Consider the following 21995-nt stretch of genomic DNA (forward strand, 5'->3'; position numbering starts at 1 on the left):
TGTATTTGAGTATTTTCAAATACTGTGGCCAAATCAGCTATTTTTCAAATAACTTCCTATAAATAGCATAAACTATTTACAGAAATGTAATTCCAAATACATTATTTCAAATACCCAGGACCAAACAGACCTCACTCAAATACATTAAGTATTTAAAAATGTGTACTTGAAAACACACTTTAGATATTTTTTTTATGAAAGCAAATAATTTCCAAAAGTGTATCTCCAAATACATTCCGATATTCAACTGCTTGTTTTCAAAGAAAAAATATATCCAAATACTTCCTTTGAAATGTGTGAAAGTAATTTAATAATATAATAACATTTGAACCCAGATCTGGATGAGGTAGGCAGGCAGACACTAGGGACAGTAAGACATTCTTAGGAGCCCTAAAACATCAACGTGACTTCAATGGCAAACAATGATATTCTCCATAGCCTAGCTCGATCTTCTAGATACAAAATTAAAATACACTGAAATATCCACCCAGGATACATTCAAATGATGAGAACACAATAGGGAACATTCAAACAGTCACATAGACACGACCAAACAGGATATGTTCAACTTCAGTCAGTCACATAGACATGACCAAACAGGATATATTCAACTTCAGTCATTCAGTCACACAAACATGACCAAACAGGACGTGCCATTCATACACACCCGTTCATGAGCGTCAGTGTGTGCAGAGTATGCATTCACACACACCCAACAAAGAACACACACATTACACATTCAGAGAACACACACACACACTTGCCATCTCTTTAATTTCTTCTTTGTTAGATGGCTAATCACTATATCATGAGCAGCTTTCTCTTTCACTCTGCCATCCCATTCACCTGGTCTCTCTGACACACCCAGTCCTTTCCATACACATATCATGGCTGACATACACACTCTTCTCTGCAGATCCTCTCAAGCTCTGTCAGGTTGGATGGGGAGCGTCGCTGCACAGCTATTTTCAGGTCTCTCCAGAGATGTTTGATCGGGTTCATGTCCGGGTTCTGGCTGGGCCACTCAAGGACATTGAGACTTCTCCCGAAGCCACTCATGCCTTGTCTTGGCTGTGTGCTTAGGGTCGTTGTCCTGTTGGAAGGTGAAACTTCACCCCAGTCTGAGGTCCTGAGTGCTCTGGAGCAGGTTTTCATCAAGGATCTCTCTGTACTTTGCTCCGTTCATCTTTCCCTCGATCCTGACTAGTCTCCCAGTCCTTGCAGCTGAAAAACATCCTACAGCATGATGCTGCCACCACCATGCTTCACCACCGTGCCTGGTTTCCTCCAGATGTGAAGCTTGGTATTCAGGCCAAAGAGTTCAATCTTGGTTTCATCAGACCAGAGAATCTTGTTTCTCATGGTGTGAGAGTCCTTTAGGTGCCTTTTGGCAAACTCCAAGAGGCCTGTCATGTGCCTTTTACCACCCTCTGGCCACCCTACCATAAAGGCCTGATTGGTAGAGTGCTGCAGAGATGGTTGTCCTTCTGGAAGGTTCTCCCATCTCCACAGAGGAACTCTGTCAAAGTGACCATCGGGTTCTTGGTCACCTCCCTGAGAAAGGCCCTTCTCCCCCGATTGCTCAGTTTGGCCGGGCGGCCAGCTCTAGGAAGAGTCTTGGTGGTTCCAAACTTCTTCCATTTAAGAATGATGGAGGCCACTATGTTCTTGAGGAACTTCAATGCTGCAGAATTGTTTTGGTACCCTTACCCAGATCTGTGTCTCGACACAATCCTGTCTCGTAGCTCTACGGACAATTCCTTCAACCTCATGGCTTGGCTTTTGCTCTGACATGCACTGTCAACTGTTCTACCTTATATAGACAGGTGTGTGCCTTTCCAAATCATGTCCAATCATTTGACCTTACCACAGGTCAACTCCAATTAAGTTGTAGAAACATCTCAAGGATAATCAAAAGAAACAGGATGCACCTGAGCTCAATTGAGTCTCATAGCAAAGGGTCTGAATACTTATGTAAATAAGGTATGTTTTTTTGTTTTTAATAAATTTGCAAAAATGTCTAAAAACCTGTTTTCGATTTGTCAATATGGGGTATTGTGTGTTGATTGATGAGGATTTTTTATTTATTTAATCCATTTTAGAATAAGGCTGTAACGTAACAAAATGTGGGAAAAGTCAAGGGGTCTGAATACTTTCCGAAACCTCTGTAGATTAAAGATAATCTAGTCTGTAGTCGTGGCATTCCATCCAGACCCACACGCCGATCCCCCAAACTCACTAACAGAAACACACTGAACAACTTAAGACGACTCCCTTGCGCAACACACACACCACCACACATTCATTTAACAGCCACATTTCACATCTTTCCCAGAACACAACACACACATGCACGTAAATCAGACACACACTTAGCCAAAGGTATAAGGACAGTCCAGAGAGAGGACAGTCACGCTCACTGCGATTCAGATCAGATGCTGAGAGAATAACTGGCGAGTTATGTCCGTCTTCAAAGGAGACAGGAAGAATGACATGCCAAAGCCATGTGCACAGAGATGTATACAGGAAGACGACTTAGACAGGCTGAGACACGTGCACGCACACAGACCCTCTCCCCCCTGTACTGTTCATCCAAAAGCACTAGTCTAGTTTAATATGGCTGGCACATGTCTTTGGTCACAAAAGAACTACAAAGGATGAAAGGGAGAGGGGTCTTGGTTAAATCATCACCAGTGTTAATGAGGGGAAAGGGAGAGAGGTCTTGGTTAAATCATCACCAGTGTTAATGAGGGGAAAGGGAGAGGGGTCTTGGTTAAATCATCACCAGTGTTAATGAGGGGAAAGGGAGAGGGGTCTTGGTTAAATCATCACCAGTGTTAATGAGGGGAAAGGGAGAGAGGTCTTGGTTAAATCATCACCAGTGTTAATGAGGGGAAAGGGAGAGAGGTCTTGGTTAAATCATCACCAGTGTTAATGAGGGGAAAGGGAGAGAGGTCTTGGTTAAATCATCACCAGTGTTAATGAGGGGAAAGGGAGAGGGGTCTTGGTTAAATCATCACCAGTGTTAATGAGGGGAAAGGGAGAGGGGTCTTGGTTAAATCATCACCAGTGTTAATGAGGGGAAAGGGAGAGGGGTCTTGGTTAAATCATCACCAGTGTTAATGAGGGGAAAGGGAGAGGGGTCTTGGTTAAATCATCACCAGTGTTAATGAGGGGAAAGGGAGAGGGGTCTTGGTTAAATCAACACCAGTGTTAATGAGGGGAAAGGGAGAGGGGTCTTGGTTAAATCAACACCAGTGTTAATGAGGGGAAAGGGAGAGGGGTCTTGGTTAAATCAACACCAGTGTTAATGAGGGGAAAGGGAGAGGGGTCTTGGTTAAATCATCACCAGTGTTAATGAGGGGAAAGGGAGAGGGGTCTTGGTTAAATCAACACCAGTGTTAATGAGGGGAAAGGGAGAGGGGTCTTGGTTAAATCATCACCAGTGTTAATGAGGGGAAAGGGAGAGGGGTCTTGGTTAAATCAACACCAGTGTTAATGAGGGGAAAGGGAGAGAGGTCTTGGTTAAATCATCACCAGTGTTAATGAGGGGAAAGGGAGAGGGGTCTTGGTTAAATCATCACCAGTGTTAATGAGGGGAAAGGGAGAGGGGTCTTGGTTAAATCATCACCAGTGTTAATGAGGGGAAAGGGAGAGGGGTCTTGGTTAAATCATCACCAGTGTTAATGAGGGGAAAGGGAGAGGGGTCTTGGTTAAATCATCACCAGTGTTAATGAGGGGAAAGGGAGAGGGGTCTTGGTTAAATCATCACCAGTGTTAATGAGGGGAAAGGGAGAGGGGTCTTGGTTAAATCATCACCAGTGTTAATGAGGGGAAAGGGAGAGAGGTCTTGGTTAAATCATCACCAGTGTTAATGAGGAGTATAGAGAGTAGTCAGACTGACCTCTAACCCTGCACCACCATCAGGGAGAGGAGTATAGAGAGTAGTCAGACTGACCTCTAACCCTCCACCACCATCAGGGAGAGGAGTATAGAGAGTAGTCAGACTGACCTCTAACCCTCCACCACCATCAGGGAGAGGAGTATAGAGAGTAGTCAGACTGACCTCTAACCCTCCACCACCATCAGGGAGAGGAGTATAGAGAGTAGTCAGACTGACCTCTAACCCTCCACCACCATCAGGGAGAGGAGTATAGAGAGTAGTCAGACTGACCTCTAACCCTCCACCACCATCAGGGAGAGGAGTATAGAGAGTAGTCAGACTGACCTCTAACCCTCCACCACCATCAGGGAGAGGAGTATAGAGAGTAGTCAGACTGACCTCTAACCCTCCACCACCATCAGGGAGAGGAGTATAGAGAGTAGTCAGACTGACCTCTAACCCTCCACCACCATCAGGGAGAGGAGTATAGAGAGTAGTCAGACTGACCTCTAACCCTCCACCACCATCAGGGAGAGGAGTATAGAGAGTAGTCAGACTGACCTCTAACCCTCCACCACCATCAGGGAGAGGAGTATAGAGAGTAGTCAGACTGACCTCTAACCCTCCACCACCATCAGGGAGAGGAGTATAGAGAGTAGTCAGACTGACCTCTAACCCTCCACCACCATCAGGGAGAGGAGTATAGAGAGTAGTCAGACTGACCTCTAACCCTCCACCACCATCAGGGAGAGGAGTATAGAGAGTAGTCAGACTGACCTCTAACCCTCCACCACCATCAGGGAGAGGAGTATAGAGAGTAGTCAGACTGACCTCTAACCCTCCACCACCATCAGGGAGAGGAGTATAGAGAGTAGTCAGACTGACCTCTAACCCTCCACCACCATCAGGGAGAGGAGTATAGAGAGTAGTCAGACTGACCTCTAACCCTCCACCACCATCAGGGAGAGGAGTATAGAGAGTAGTCAGACTGACCTCTCAACCCTCCACCACCATCAGGGAGAGGAGTATAGAGAGTAGTCAGACTGACCTCTAACCCTCCACCACCATCAGGGAGAGGAGTATAGAGAGTAGTCAGACTGACCTCTAACCCTCCACCACCATCAGGGAGAGGAGTATAGAGAGTAGTCAGACTGACCTCTAACCCTCCACCACCATCAGGGAGAGGAGTATAGAGAGTAGTCAGACTGACCTCTAACCCTCCACCACCATCAGGGAGAGGAGTATAGAGAGTAGTCAGACTGACCTCTAACCCTGCACCACCATCAGGGAGAGGAGTATAGAGAGTAGTCAGACTGACCTCTAACCCTCCACCACCATCAGGGAGAGGAGTATAGAGAGTAGTCAGACTGACCTCTAACCCTCCACCACCATCAGGGAGAGGAGTATAGAGAGTAGTCAGACTGACCTCTAACCCTCCACCACCATCAGGGAGAGGAGTATAGAGAGTAGTCAGACTGACCTCTAACCCTCCACCACCATCAGGAGAGAGGAGTATAGAGAGTAGTCAGACTGACCTCTAACCCTCCACCACCATCAGGGAGAGGAGTATAGAGAGTAGTCAGACTGACCTCTAACCCTCCACCACCATCAGGGAGAGGAGTATAGAGAGTAGTCAGACTGACCTCTAACCCTGCACCACCATCAGGGAGAGGAGTATAGAGAGTAGTCAGACTGACCCTCAACCCTCCACCACCATCAGGGAGAGGAGTATAGAGAGTAGTCAGACTGACCTCTAACCCTGCACCACCATCAGGGAGAGGAGTATAGAGAGTAGTCAGACTGACCTCTAACCCTCCACCACCATCAGGGAGAGGAGTATAGAGAGTAGTCAGACTGACCTCTAACCCTCCACCACCATCAGGGAGAGGAGTATAGAGAGTAGTCAGACTGACCTCTAACCCTCCACCACCATCAGGGAGAGGAGTATAGAGAGTAGTCAGACTGACCTCTAACCCTCCACCACCATCAGGGAGAGGAGTATAGAGAGTAGTCAGACTGACCTCTAACCCTGCACCACCATCAGGGAGAGGAGTATAGAGAGTAGTCAGACTGACCTCTAACCCTCCACCACCATCAGGGAGAGGAGTATAGAGAGTAGTCAGACTGACCTCTAACCCTCCACCACCATCAGGGAGAGGAGTATAGAGAGTAGTCAGACTGACCTCTAACCCTCCACCACCATCAGGGAGAGGAGTATAGAGAGTAGTCAGACTGACCTCTAACCCTCCACCACCATCAGGGAGAGGAGTATAGAGAGTAGTCAGACTGACCTCTAACCCTCCACCACCATCAGGGAGAGGAGTATAGAGAGTAGTCAGACTGACCTCTAACCCTCCACCACCATCAGGGAGAGGAGTATAGAGAGTAGTCAGACTGACCTCTAACCCTGCACCACCATCAGGGAGAGGAGTATAGAGAGTAGTCAGACTGACCTCTAACCCTGCACCACCATCAGGGAGAGGAGTATAGAGAGTAGTCAGACTGACCTCTAACCCTCCACCACCATCAGGGAGAGGAGTATAGAGAGTAGTCAGACTGACCTCTAACCCTCCACCACCATCAGGGAGAGGAGTATAGAGAGTAGTCAGACTGACCTCTAACCCTCCACCACCATCAGGGAGAGGAGTATAGAGAGTAGTCAGACTGACCTCTAACCCTCCACCACCATCAGGGAGAGGAGTATAGAGAGTAGTCAGACTGACCTCTAACCCTCCACCACCATCAGGGAGAGGAGTATAGAGAGTAGTCAGACTGACCTCTAACCCTGCACCACCATCAGGGAGAGGAGTATAGAGAGTAGTCAGACTGACCTCTAACCCTCCACCACCATCAGGGAGAGGAGTATAGAGAGTAGTCAGACTGACCTCTAACCCTCCACCACCATCAGGGAGAGGAGTATAGAGAGTAGTCAGACTGACCTCTAACCCTCCACCACCATCAGGGAGAGGAGTATAGAGAGTAGTCAGACTGACCTCTAACCCTCCACCACCATCAGGGAGAGGAGTATAGAGAGTAGTCAGACTGACCTCTAACCCTCCACCACCATCAGGGAGAGGAGTATAGAGAGTAGTCAGACTGACCTCTAACCCTCCACCACCATCAGGGAGAGGAGTATAGAGAGTAGTCAGACTGACCTCTAACCCTCCACCACCATCAGGGAGAGGAGTATAGAGAGTAGTCAGACTGACCTCTAACCCTCCACCACCATCAGGGAGAGGAGTATAGAGAGTAGTCAGACTGACCTCTAACCCTCCACCACCATCAGGGAGAGGAGTATAGAGAGTAGTCAGACTGACCTCTAACCCTCCACCACCATCAGGGAGAGGAGTATAGAGAGTAGTCAGACTGACCTCTAACCCTGCACCACCATCAGGGAGAGGAGTATAGAGAGTAGTCAGACTGACCTCTAACCCTGCACCACCATCAGGGAGAGGAGTATAGAGAGTAGTCAGACTGACCTCTAACCCTGCACCACCATCAGGGAGAGGAGTATAGAGAGTAGTCAGACTGACCTCTAACCCTGCACCACCATCAGGGAGAGGAGTATAGAGAGTAGTCAGACTGACCTCTAACCCTGCACCACCATCAGGGAGAGGAGTATAGAGAGTAGTCAGACTGACCTCTAACCCTGCACCACCATCAGGGAGAGGAGTATAGAGAGTAGTCAGACTGACCTCTAACCCTGCACCACCATCAGGGAGAGGAGTATAGAGAGTAGTCAGACTGACCTCTAACCCTGCACCACCATCAGGGAGAGGAGTATAGAGAGTAGTCAGACTGACCTCTAACCCTCCACCACCATCAGGGAGAGGAGTATAGAGAGTAGTCAGACTGACCTCTAACCCTCCACCACCATCAGGGAGAGGAGTATAGAGAGTAGTCAGACTGACCTCTAACCCTCCACCACCATCAGGGAGAGGAGTATAGAGAGTAGTCAGACTGACCTCTAACCCTGCACCACCATCAGGGAGAGGAGTATAGAGAGTAGTCAGACTGACCTCTAACCCTCCACCACCATCAGGGGAGAGGAGAAGAGAGTAGTCAGACTGACCTCTAACCCTCCACCACCATCAGGGAGAGGAGTATAGAGAGTAGTCAGACTGACCTCTAACCCTCCACCACCATCAGGGAGAGGAGTATAGAGAGTAGTCAGACTGACCTCTAACCCTCCACCACCATCAGGGAGAGGAGTATAGAGAGTAGTCAGACTGACCTCTAACCCTCCACCACCATCAGGGAGAGGAGTATAGAGAGTAGTCAGACTGACCTCTAACCCTCCACCACCATCAGGGAGAGGAGTATAGAGAGTAGTCAGACTGACCTCTAACCCTCCACCACCATCAGGGAGAGGAGTATAGAGAGTAGTCAGACTGACCTCTAACCCTCCACCACCATCAGGGAGAGGAGTATAGAGAGTAGTCAGACTGACCTCTAACCCTCCACCACCATCAGGGAGAGGAGTAGAGAGTAGTCAGACTGACCTCCCAACCCTCCACCACCATCAGGGAGAGGAGTATAGAGAGTAGTCAGACTGACCTCTAACCCTCCACCACCATCAGGGAGAGGAGTATAGAGAGTAGTCAGACTGACCTCTAACCCTCCACCACCATCAGGGAGAGGAGTATAGAGAGTAGTCAGACTGACCTCTAACCCTCCACCACCATCAGGGAGAGGAGTATAGAGAGTAGTCAGACTGACCTCTAACCCTCCACCACCATCAGGGAGAGGAGTATAGAGAGTAGTCAGACTGACCTCTAACCCTCCACCACCATCAGGGAGAGGAGTATAGAGAGTAGTCAGACTGACCTCTAACCCTCCACCACCATCAGGGAGAGGAGTATAGAGAGTAGTCAGACTGACCTCTAACCCTCCACCACCATCAGGGAGAGGAGTATAGAGAGTAGTCAGACTGACCTCTAACCCTCCACCACCATCAGGGAGAGGAGTATAGAGAGTAGTCAGACTGACCTCCCAACCCTCCACCACCATCAGGGAGAGGAGTATAGAGAGTAGTCAGACTGACCTCTAACCCTCCACCACCATCAGGGAGAGGAGTATAGAGAGTAGTCAGACTGACCTCTAACCCTCCACCACCATCAGGGAGAGGAGTATAGAGAGTAGTCAGACTGACCTCTAACCCTCCACCACCATCAGGGAGAGGAGTATAGAGAGTAGTCAGACTGACCTCTAACCCTCCACCACCATCAGGGAGAGGAGTATAGAGAGTAGTCAGACTGACCTCTAACCCTCCACCACCATCAGGGAGAGGAGTATAGAGAGTAGTCAGACTGACCTCTAACCCTCCACCACCATCAGGGAGAGGAGTATAGAGAGTAGTCAGACTGACCTCTAACCCTCCACCACCATCAGGGAGAGGAGTATAGAGAGTAGTCAGACTGACCTCTAACCCTCCACCACCATCAGGGAGAGGAGTATAGAGAGTAGTCAGACTGACCTCTAACCCTCCACCACCATCAGGGAGAGGAGTATAGAGAGTAGTCAGACTGACCTCTAACCCTCCACCACCATCAGGGAGAGGAGTATAGAGAGTAGTCAGACTGACCTCTAACCCTCCACCACCATCAGGGAGAGGAGTATAGAGAGTAGTCAGACTGACCTCTAACCCTCCACCACCATCAGGGAGAGGAGTATAGAGAGTAGTCAGACTGACCTCTAACCCTCCACCACCATCAGGGAGAGGAGTATAGAGAGTAGTCAGACTGACCTCTAACCCTCCACCACCATCAGGGAGAGGAGTATAGAGAGTAGTCAGACTGACCTCTAACCCTCCACCACCATCAGGGAGAGGAGTATAGAGAGTAGTCAGACTGACCTCTAACCCTCCACCACCATCAGGGAGAGGAGTATAGAGAGTAGTCAGACTGACCTCTAACCCTGCACCACCATCAGGGAGAGGAGTATAGAGAGTAGTCAGACTGACCTCTAACCCTGCACCACCATCAGGGAGAGGAGTATAGAGAGTAGTCAGACTGACCTCTAACCCTGCACCACCATCAGGGAGAGGAGTATAGAGAGTAGTCAGACTGACCTCTAACCCTCCACCACCATCAGGGAGAGGAGTATAGAGAGTAGTCAGACTGACCTCTAACCCTCCACCACCATCAGGGAGAGGAGTATAGAGAGTAGTCAGACTGACCTCTAACCCTCCACCACCATCAGGGAGAGGAGTATAGAGAGTAGTCAGACTGACCTCTAACCCTGCACCACCATCAGGGAGAGGAGTATAGAGAGTAGTCAGACTGACCTCTAACCCTGCACCACCATCAGGGAGAGGAGTATAGAGAGTAGTCAGACTGACCTCTAACCCTGCACCACCATCAGGGAGAGGAGTATAGAGAGTAGTCAGACTGACCTCTAACCCTGCACCACCATCAGGGAGAGGAGTATAGAGAGTAGTCAGACTGACCTCTAACCCTCCACCACCATCAGGGAGAGGAGTATAGAGAGTAGTCAGACTGACCTCTAACCCTGCACCACCATCAGGGAGAGGAGTATAGAGAGTAGTCAGACTGACCTCTAACCCTCCACCACCATCAGGGAGAGGAGTATAGAGAGTAGTCAGACTGACCTCTAACCCTCCACCACCATCAGGGAGAGGAGTATAGAGAGTAGTCAGACTGACCTCTAACCCTCCACCACCATCAGGGAGAGGAGTATAGAGAGTAGTCAGACTGACCTCTAACCCTCCACCACCATCAGGGAGAGGAGTATAGGGGAAAAAAAACTGGCAAATTTGTCCATGTCTCTCACACACACACACACACACACACACACACACACACACACACACACACACACACACACACACACACACACACACACACACACAGTCTGGTGCTCGTCCAGTGGATGTCCCAGTGAGGGATCATTGGGAACTGTGGAACGTACATTGGCAGAAGTCTGTGGAAAACTCACCAGCAAACGTCTGGGACCTGGACCGACAGCAGACACACAGCCTCAACAACGGCGTGTGTGTGTGTGTGTGTGTTAGTACAGCCGTAACAGGGTCACAACAGGAAATAATGTGTGTGTGACGATACAGTATAGGGCTGTAAAGTCTGACTCTGCGGTGATGTAATAGCTCTTCCAAATGGACTTAATGTGTGTGTGTGTGTGTGTGTGTGTCAGATCTAGTACATATATAGTCTCTCTAACCCCTGGGGTGCAGAGAAATATACCTCAGATGGAATTTCTTCTGGTTGAGACCCAGGAACAGAGCTCTGTTTTTGATTTGAAATCGCACACGCACACACACACGCACACACACACACCTCAAAGTCTGTCGTACAAAATAATCCTCAGACATTCTTATTGAAGATATTTTAACAGAAGGACTTCATACATAATACCATATACACATTACCACAGTGATATCTCTCAAGACAAAATGAAACCTCACTAGCATTAAAACAAGCAAGAGTAAAAATTCATGTTGAAAACAAACTAATGAAATGAAAAAAATATATATATATCAACAAAGAAAATGGTATTATTTTCCATTGATGTTTTTTCAACCTCTCAGCAACGTTTGAAAGTGAAATTCAATAGAGACAGGATCACATGAAACACAAGGAACGCTGTCTTGCGGTTGACACAATGTTGTAGTTGTGTTTCTGGTGAACAATCCCTATCTGAGGGCTAAATGTCTCCAGTCAGACATTCCCCCAGCATTTGACTGACTGGAGGATCAGCTGGAAACGTATCACGTCACAAACATTGTGGTAACGTAGGTCCTTTTAATACCTTTAACGTACTGTAGGAATCAACAATTACCATGAAGTGGTCTCTCAGCTCGACGACGTGTTGGTAAAAGCCCTTAAACAACTTGTGCTTGGCTCTACAGTACAAACTGATCAGTACTTATGGACTCCACAGTTAAGCATGCAGATGTTCAACCCGCTTGAGATCAGCGGTAGGGATATGTTATATTTGCATAGGGATTGGTATGGGGCAGCTGACAGAACTACCCCTCACAATGCTTGTATACTAGCGTTGCGGCAACAACATTTGTTGATGGCTACGGAATAGAGAAAAGCAAGTCCAGACATTAAGCAACAGGTGCTGCTGTCTAAAAGGCAACACACAAACACACACACACACACACCTCAGCAGTTTTGGGCAGGTCCTCCAGTAACCTCAGCAGAAAGACCACAGCTCTGTTTATGAAATAGAGCATTTATGATGAGAGCAGACAGACGCAGTAGCAGACAGTAATTACAGACGACAGAACATACCCATGCACAAACTGACACACACACACACACACACACACATAAATGCACAAACAACCCCCATTACATCCATACACACACACACACACCCACCCACACAGCGCTAGACACACACACTTCTCTTTTAATAATAATGTATAACATGCCATTTAGCAGACTTTTATCCAAAGCGAGTTACATGAGAAAGCCCATGAGAAAGCCCACGAGTGCTCCAAATATAGCCAGAAATCAGTGACTCCTCCCTGTCAACCAGAGAGATAGAACAGTGGAGATGAGGATTGTGGAACACACTCAACATGTGATATCACACACACACACACACACACACACACACACACACACACACACACACACACACACACACACACACACACACACACACACACACACACACACACTTTAAGGTAGAAGGTTTTTGATTGGTCCACCCTAACCCTATTGGACAACACGACAGCTGAAATGTGAAGCTTGGAATTGTATTGGTTGGCCCTTGTTTCTTTTATAAACATACAGTATACAGCACAACATTAGCGTACAGTATATTTGACAATTAAAGAGCAACATTTAATAGGTTTTAAATCAAAGCACGTGGGAAAAGCAGTGTTCCAAAAACCACCCAGGGTTTCCATACAGCAGGACATCTTCACCATCCGGACTGGGACTTCCATCCCTCTGGGAAAATGTAGGACTCCTCCTCCTGAGAAAGAGTCTTTGGATTCTCACGATGCACTTCAGACAGAGGAAAGTAGACAGACAGAGTGCAGTGGATGTGTGAGAGAAATAGAGACAGACAGAGTGCAGTGGATGTGTGAGAGAAATAGAGACAGACAGAGTGCAGTGGATGTGTGAGAGAAATAGAGACAGACAGAGTGCAGTGGATGTGTGAGAGAAATAGAGACAGACAGAGTGCAGTGGATGTGTGAGAGAAATAGAGACAGACAGAGTGCAGTGGATGTGTGAGAGAAATAGAGACAGACAGAGTGCAGTGGATGTGTGAGAGAAATAGAGACAGACAGAGTGCAGTGGATGTGTGAGAGAAATAGAGACAGACAGAGTGCAGTGGATGTGTGAGAGAAATAGAGACAGACAGAGTGCAGTGGATGTGTGAGAGAAATAGAGACAGACAGAGTGCAGTGGATGTGTGAGAGAAATAGAGACAGACAGAGTGCAGTGGATGTGTGAGAGAAATAGAGACAGACAGAGTGCAGTGGATGTGTGAGAGAAATAGAGACAGACAGAGTGCAGTGGATGTGTGAGAGAAATAGAGACAGACAGAGTGCAGTGGATGTGTGAGAGAAATAGAGACAGACAGAGTGCAGTGGATGTGTGAGAGAAATAGAGACAGACAGAGTGCAGTGGATGTGTGAGAGAAATAGAGACAGACAGAGTGCAGTGGATGTGTGAGAGAAATAGAGACAGACAGAGTGCAGTGGATGTGTGCAGATGCTTCAACAGGGATATGTTTATATGGCAAAGCAAGAGTCGTCCCTCAGCGTGTCATGGTGAGAGCCCCGCCCTCACCCATTGGCTCCTTCAGTCCCAGTATGTCCAATCCGGTGGTCCCATGAAGGACAATGGGCACAGACTCCTCCTTCAACTGGCAGGAGGATGAAGTTGCCCTTAGACACTGATTGAAGGACAGTTTCTATATTTCTCTATGGTTAAGGTTAGGATATGGGTAAGACGAGCTGATCCTAGATCTGTGGCTAAGGGCAAACTTCTTCCCATCTCCTTAATTGGACCGTGATAGACTGTCCTCTAAGAGGTCCTCTAGTGACCCCGCCCCCTCTATGCTAGGCTCCTCCTTCTGCACTATCTTGGTCTTCTTATTGGGTGGTTTGCTGAAGCGGGGCGCGGTGTCCTCCTGCATCAACTCTTTGGCCAAGATGTTCGTCACTGCATGACCAGCTCTCCGGTTGGCTGAGAGAGAGAGAGAGGAGAGAGGAGAGAGAGGAGAGAGAGAGGTCAGACAGGTCATTTCAGGGATTGGTCATATTGTGTTACCAGACAAGCGGCAGAGGGACAGTGGAGATGGGGGTCAGTTCAGTACAGGCTAAAAACTAGCAAACCAAAAGTCTCACAGCAAACAACCAGCCTGCGGCACTCTATTCCTTATGTAGTGCACAACTTCTGACAAGACTCCATAGGGATCTAATCAAAAGTAGTGCACTATGTAGGGAATAAGGTGCCATTTGGTATGCAGCGGCAGAGAGAGACTGACTCCCCCCAGGTCCAGGCTGGTCTGTTGATACTGGTCAACAGGACCCACACATGAACAAGCCTGTATTCACTGGTGATGCACGCGCACACACACAACTACAGTTGAAGTGGGAAGTTTACATACACCTTAGCCAAATACATTTAAACTCAGTTTTTCACAATAACATTTAATACCAGTAAAAATTCCCTGTCTTAGGTCAGTTAGGATCACCACTTCATATTAAGAATGTGAAATGTCAGAATAATAGTAGAGAGAGTGATTTATTTCAGATTTTATTTCTTTCATCACATTACCAGTGGGTCAGAAGTTTACATACACTCAATTAGTATTTGGTAGCATTGCCTTTAAATTGTGTAACTTGGGTCAAACGTTTCAGGTAGCCTTCCACAAGCTTCCGACAATAAGTTGGGTGAATTTTGGCCCATTTCTCCTGACAGAGCTGGTGTAACTGAGTCAGGTTTGTAGGCCTCCTTGCTCGCACAGGCTTTTTCAGTTCTGCCCACAAATGTTCTATAGGAATGAGGTCAGGGCTTTGTGATGGCCACTCCAATACCTTGACTATGTTGACATTAAGCCATTTTGCTACAACTTGGATGTAAAGTTGTCCATTTGGAAGACCCATTTGCGACCAAGCTTTAACTTCCTGACTGATGTTCTGAGATGTTGCTTCAAGATTTCCACCTTATTTTCTTCCCTCATGATGCCATCTATTTTGGGAAGTGCACCAGTCCCTCCTGCAGCAAAGCACCCCCACAACATGATGCTGCCACGCCCGTGCTTCACGGTTGGGGTGGTGTTCTTCGGGCTTGCAAGCCTCCCCCCTTTCCTCCAAACATAACGATGGTAATTATGGCCAAACAGTTCTATTTTTGTTTCATCAGACCAGAGGACATTTCTCCAAAAGGTGTGCAGTTGCAAACTGCAGTCTGGCTTTTTTATGGAGGTTTTGGAGCAGTGGCTTCTTCCTTGCTGAGCGGCCTTTCAGGTTATGTTGATATAGGACTCGATTTACTGTGGATATAAATACTTTTGTACCCATTTCCTCCAGCATCTTCACAAGGTCCTTTGCTGTTGTTCTGGGACTGATTTGCACTTTTCGCACCAAAGTACGTTCATCTCTAGGAGACAGAAGGCGTCTCCTTCCTGAGCGGTGTGACGGCTGGTGGTCCCATGGTGTTTATACTTGCATACTATTGTTTGTACAGATGAACGTGGTACCTTCAGGCGTTTGGAAATTGCTCCCAAGGATGAACCAGACTTGTGGAGGTGTACAAATCTTGGCTGATTTCTTTAGATTTTCCCATGATGTCAAGCAAAGAGGCACTGAGTTTGAAGGTAGGCCTGGAAGTACATCCACAGGTACACCTCCAATTGACACAAATGATGTCAATTAGCCTATCAGAAGCTTCTAAAGCCATGACATCATTTTCTGGAATTTTCCAAGCTGTTTAAAGGCACAGTCAACGTAGTGTATGTACATTTCTAACCCACTGGAATTGTGATACAGTGAATTATAAGTGAAATAATCTGTCTGTAAACAATTGTTGGAATAATTACTTGTGTCATGCACAAAGTAGATGTCCTAACCGACTTGCCAAAACTGTAGTTTGTTAACAAGAGAATTGTGAAGTGGTTGAAAAACGAGTTTTAATGACTCCAACATAAATGTATGTAAACTTCTGACTTCAACTGTATATCTTACTAGAACTGTGAGGACTTTTTTGGACCAACAATTGATTCCCATTCAGAATCCTTTATTCCCTAACCCGAACCATAAAACTAACCCCTAAGCCTAAAATAGCCGTTTTACAAGTGAGGACTGGCAAAATATCCTCACTTCTCTGAATTTTAGTTGCTTTAATTCTTGCCAGGACTTTTGGTACTCACAAGTCTAGTAAACGTGTACACACACGTACACAGCAGTGGTGTTAATGTGAGTGAGGATGTGTGTGCGCGTACTGAACCCTTCACTATGTGTCAGATTACTACTGCTCTACATGATCCTGCTGACACAGAGAAATGTAGAGGGATGGAAGGATGATACATGCAGTAGGAAGATGAGAGAGGGAGAGAGAAGAGCGAGAAATTGTGCCCTGCGGACGTTATGTTGTTTTTATCATTCTACTTGTTTTATCTAAGCAATCCTGCTTATTTCCCCTCCCTCCCCTTCTCTCTATTCTCCTGCGTGGGTGGACAGCTGTGCCACAGCGGCCATGCTGAATTATATAGATCAGTCGGGGATTGTGTGTGTGTCTGAGAAATGAGTACAATTATCCCTCAAGACCTGCTGCAAAAGAACTGTGTGTTTGTATCACACACACAATGTGACTGAGAACACACACAGTTGGATGTAGGTGTGTGTGTGTGTGAGTTTAGAGCAGTCAGTGAGATGCAGTAGTGTATTCTGGAGTTGACCTGGTAGTAAGACTCTGGACACGGATGCAAAAACACACACACACACACACACACACACACACACACACACACACACACACACAACCGAGCAGGTCTCCAGCACTAGCTGTGACAGGGACAGCACTGAGTCTGGGGAGGAAGAGGAGGAGAGAGGGATCAGACAGAGGAAGATGGAGAGATACATTAGCAGTTATGTAATTCAGTCCATTTCACTTGATCAGCACTCGGCTTCACAGAACTTCATCAATGCTGATGAAAACAGGCAGCCAGGGCTTTAATTTAGCATCCACCGCAGGGTGTTCAGAACAGAGAGATTTCACAGTCACACACACACACACACTAATTAGACATTATGCAAATGACCCTGATAGAGTGTGAGAGGTGCAGATCAGAGCCAGTCCCAGAAACCCAACACGAGAAGAAACTTCAAAGGCTGTCAATTCTGCGCCACTCCTCCGTGCCACTCCACTCACTCAGGAGAGAGAGAACAGAAAGAGGAAAGAAAGAAAGGGGTTGATGATTAGAACCACAGTGAGCTAGGGAGAGAGAGGTCTACAATTGTAAATAGAGGATTCAGAATAAAGACTAAACCAGTAATCCTGACACTAATCAGAGAATCAGGGGGAGGACACTGGTTTGGGGGTCGGAGAATCAGGGAGAGGACACTGGTTTGGGGGTCGGAGAATCAGGGAGAGGACACTGGTTTGGGGGTCGGAGAATCAGGGAGAGGACACTGGTTTGGGGGTCGGAGAATCAGGGGGAGGACACTGGTTTGGGGGTCGGAGAATCAGGGAGAGGACACTGGTTTGGGGGTCGGAGAATCAGGGGGAGGACACTGGTTTGGGGGTCGGAGAATCAGGGGGAGGACACTGGTTTGGGGGTCGGAGAATCAGGGGAGGACACTGGTTTGGGGGTCGGAGAATCAGGGAGAGGACACTGGTTTGGGGGTCGGAGAATCAGGGGGAGGACACTGGTTTGGGGGTCGGAGAATCAGGGAGAGGACACTGGTTTGGGGGTCGGAGAATCAGGGAGAGGACACTGGTTTGGGGGTCGGAGAATCAGGGAGAGGACACTGGTTTGGGGGTCGGAGAATCAGGGGGAGGACACTGGTTTGGGGGTCGGAGAATCAGGGAGAGGACACTGGTTTGGGGGTCGGAGAATCAGGGAGAGGACACTGGTTTGGGGGTCGGAGAATCAGGGAGAGGACACTGGTTTGGGGGTCGGAGAATCAGGGGGAGGACACTGGTTTGGGGGTCGGAGAATCAGGGAGAGGACACTGGTTTGGGGGTCGGAGAATCAGGGAGAGGACACTGGTTTGGGGGTCGGAGAATCAGGGAGAGGACACTGGTTTGGGGGTCGGAGAATCAGGGGAGGACACTGGTTTGGGGGTCGGAGAATCAGGGGAGGACACTGGTTTGGGGGTCGGAGAATCAGGGGGAGGACACTGGTTTGGGGTCGGAGAATCAGGGAGAGGACACTGGTTTGGGGGTCGGAGAATCAGGGAGAGGACACTGGTTTGGGGGTCGGAGAATCAGGGAGAGGACACTGGTTTGGGGGTCGGAGAATCAGAGGGAGGACACTGGTTTGGGGGTCGGAGAATCAGGGAGAGGACACTGGTTTGGGGGTCGGAGAATCAGGGGGAGGACACTGGTTTGGGGGTCGGAGAATCAGGGGGAGGACACTGGTTTGGGGGTCGGAGAATCAGGGAGAGGACACTGGTTTGGGGGTCGGAGAATCAGGGAGAGGACACTGGTTTGGGGGTCGGAGAATCAGGGAGAGGACACTGGTTTGGGGGTCGGAGAATCAGGGAGAGGACACTGGTTTGGGGGTTAGTCAATTTCAGGTATGAACGAAATAAAGGATGATGTTGGTTAGAAGAGCAGATCAATTCTGACTGATCAGGACAAAGCCCATCTGTGCTGATAGTAACCTAAACTGCTAGAGTAACTGGCTCCTGGTGCTAGAGTAACTGGCTCCTGGTGCTAGAGTAACTGGTTCCTGGTGCTAGAGTAACTGGCTCCTGGTGCTAGAGTAACTGGTTCCTGGTGCTAGAGTAACTGGCTCCTGGTGCTAGAGCAACTGGCTCCTGGTGCTAGAGCAACTGGCTCCTGGTGCTAGAGTAACTGGCTCCTGGTGCTAGAGTAACTGGCTCCTGGTGCTAGAGTAACTGGCTCCTGGTGCTAGAGTAACTGGCTCCTGGTGCTAGAGTAACTGGCTCCTGGTGCTAGAGTAACTGGCTCCTGGTGCTAGAGTAACTGGCTCCTGGTGCTAGAGTAACTGGTTCCTGGTGCTAGAGTAACTGGCTCCTGGTGCTAGAGTAACTGGCTCCTGGTGCTAGAGTAACTGGCTCCTGGTGCTAGAGTAACTGGTTCTCCAGTCAGAGCTGAGAGGAGAGTTTAGCTCTGGGACTGAAGAGTTCTCTTCCAACCAGGAAATTAGATGTCTAGACAAGAACCCAGCACAATGCCTCAAAAACATGCTGCCTGTGTTCACTTTTGTTTATAACTGTGTGTGTGTGTGTGAGAGAGAGTGTGTTCCTGAGTGAGTGTGTGTGTGTGTGTGTGTGTGTGTGTGTGTGTGTGTGTGTGTGTGTGTGTGTGTGAGAGGGGAGATGGGGACACAGGGTGGTTTAAAGATCATCTGTGACACATTACACAATATGGGAGTCTTCATAATTACTGACAGATGAGGAAAGTCACATACTGTGCAAGTGAGTGTTTTCATGTTTGTGTCTGTGTAGAGGTCTATAGTCCTGTGTCTGTGTAGAGGTCTATAGTCCTGTGTCTGTGTAGAGGTCTATAGTCCTGTGTCTGTGTAGAGGTCTATAGTCCTGTGTCTGTGTAGAGGTCTATAGTCCTGTGTCTGTGTAGAGGTCTATAGTCCTGTGTCTGTGGGTGAGCAGCAGACAGTGTGTGTGGTTATAGAAGCTCCCAGCTGGAGCAGCAGACAGCGTGTGTGGTTATAGAAGCTCCCCAGCTGGAGCAGCAGACAGTGTGTGTGGTTATAGAAGCTCCCAGCTGGAGCAGCAGACAGTGTGTGTGGTTATAGAAGCTCACATCGCCCTCCCCAGGCTAGACAGGCAATACACTTATTCCCATTCCATAACCAACCATTTGTGACAACTGCTCTCAAAGCAGAAAGGGCAGTGTGTGTGTGTGCCTGTGTGTGAGAGAGACTTGTCTAGATGGGGGTTTTGTTGGTCAGTAACTTTTGGAGTGTGCGTATGTGTGTATTGTTGAGGTGTACAGGGAGCCCCACGATGAGGGAAGGTCCTTTATTAGGGTCACCCCCCCCGTTAAAGGGCTGGCCTGCTGAGGAAAGAGTGTCTCTATTGTGATTGGTGTTTGTTATTGGTCATCTTTTGTGAGTGGTGCTTTAGGGTGGGGTTATGACCTAGCAGATGGGTCTATAGTGATGTCCCCATTCCTTTAAACACCATCACATGACAGAGGGGAATAGCCAGTAGCTTGTCATTTCCATTGATTGGCCAGCCAGTAGTTCAAGATTGAAGTCAAAATTGGACATCTATCCATGTCCTGAGGACGTTGAGAAATGGCGTCAACTCCGGCCACTAGGGGCAACAGCGGACATTATTATCATCAGTAGGCTTGGGTTGTGCTAGGGCTTTGTGGACGGGGGTTGTCATCCCCTGACTCTGGGTCAGAAGGTTATGTGTTCAATCTCAGTCGTGGACATTGGTTTTTTATTTACCCCTATCCTAAACCTTAACCATTCAGAATGATTGCCTAACCTGAACCATTCAGAAGGAGTGCGTAACCTTATCTTAACCATTCAGAATCAGTGTCTAAACTTAACCATTCAGAATGAGTGCCTAACCTTAACCCTTATCTTAACCATTCAGAATGAGTGCTTAATCTTAACCCTTCAGAATGAGTGCTTAATCTTAACCCTTCAGAATGAGTGCTTAATCTTAACCCTTCAGAATGAGTGCCTAACCTTAACCCTTATCTTAACCATTCAGAATGAGTGCCTAACCTTAACCCTTATCTTAACCATTCAGAATGAGTGCTTAATCTTAACCATTCAGAATGAGTGCCTAACCTTAACCCTTATCTTAACCATTCAGAATGAGTGCTTAATCTTAACCATTCAGAATGAGTGCCTAACCTTAACCCTTATCTTAACCATTCAGAATGAGTGCCTAACCCTAACCCTTATCTTAACCATTCAGAATGAGTGCTTAATCTTAACCATTCAGAATGAGTGCCTAACCTTAACCCTTATCTTAACCATTCAGAATGAGTGCTTAATCTTAACCATTCAGAATGAGTGCTTAATCTTAACCCTTCAGAATGAGTGCTTAATCTTAGACTGTGTGACTGTATAAAGTGTGTTACTATGTGCTGAGGTGTGGGTGTATGTGAGTGTGTATATATTTGTATCAGTATTGGTATTTGAGCATATGTCTGTTGGTATGCAGTGTGTGTGTATGTTGGTATGCAGTGTGTGTGTATGTGTGTGTGTTGGTATGCAGTGTGTGTGTGTGTGTGTGTGTGTGTGTGTGTGTGTGTGTGTGTGTGGGCCTTGCTTAAAAAGAGCAGTGTAGACAGAGTGAGGGCAGCTGTCGCCCCTCTCCCCTAGAGACAACCAGGCAGACAGAGCTGCTGAGTCACAGGTCAGGGGTTAGAGGTCAGTCTCCCCAGTCTCTCTCCTCTCAGCCTCGTGGCTCTCGTTGGAAGCAGACAGCCATGACACCACTCAGCATGAGGCTGGAGCTCTCTGTGTGTGGAATCTAACAGTATGGAAGAACAGAGGGATGTGAGAGAGAGAAACTGCCGGCATAATAACAACACAGTAAAAGATAAGGTATGGGGGGCTGCTAGTCAGAATGTCAGCCATCTTAAATGGGTGTATTAGAACCAGGATGTGTCTCCCTCTCACACACACACTATCGTGTCCAAACTAATGAGAGCAGGGGAGAACCACGTGGCTGACTGGAAAATTAGACATAAACAAAGCTCTGATTGGCCTGAATAAACCACAGCTAACCAACACATTATACATGGAAAACACAGAGACAGAGAGAGAGAGAGACAGAGAGAGAGAGAGAGAGAGAGAGAGAGAGAGAGAGAGAGAGAGAGAGAGAGAGAGAGAGAGAGAGACAGAGAGAGAGAGAGAGAGAGAGAGAGAGAGAGAGAGACAGAGAGAGAGAGAGAGAGAGAGAGAGAGACAGAGAGAGAGA

The 21995-nt window shown here is 47.8% G+C and overlaps 1 protein-coding gene across 1 annotated transcript in view; it reads right to left on the reverse strand.

The window, feature by feature from the left end:
• Positions 1 to 13409: 13409 nt before the first annotated feature.
• LOC106611857 (protein diaphanous homolog 1) overlaps positions 13410 to 21995 on the reverse strand; it is a 198665-nt gene continuing 190079 nt past the window's right edge. The window contains 1 exon segment of the mRNA XM_045724002.1: positions 13410 to 14076. Coding sequence (XP_045579958.1) covers positions 13889 to 14076 — 188 coding nt within the window. The 3' untranslated portion in view covers positions 13410 to 13888.

The sequence above is a fragment of the Salmo salar genome, chromosome ssa09 (genome assembly GCF_905237065.1).
Source record: "Salmo salar chromosome ssa09, Ssal_v3.1, whole genome shotgun sequence".
NCBI classification, from domain to species: domain Eukaryota; kingdom Metazoa; phylum Chordata; class Actinopteri; order Salmoniformes; family Salmonidae; genus Salmo; species Salmo salar.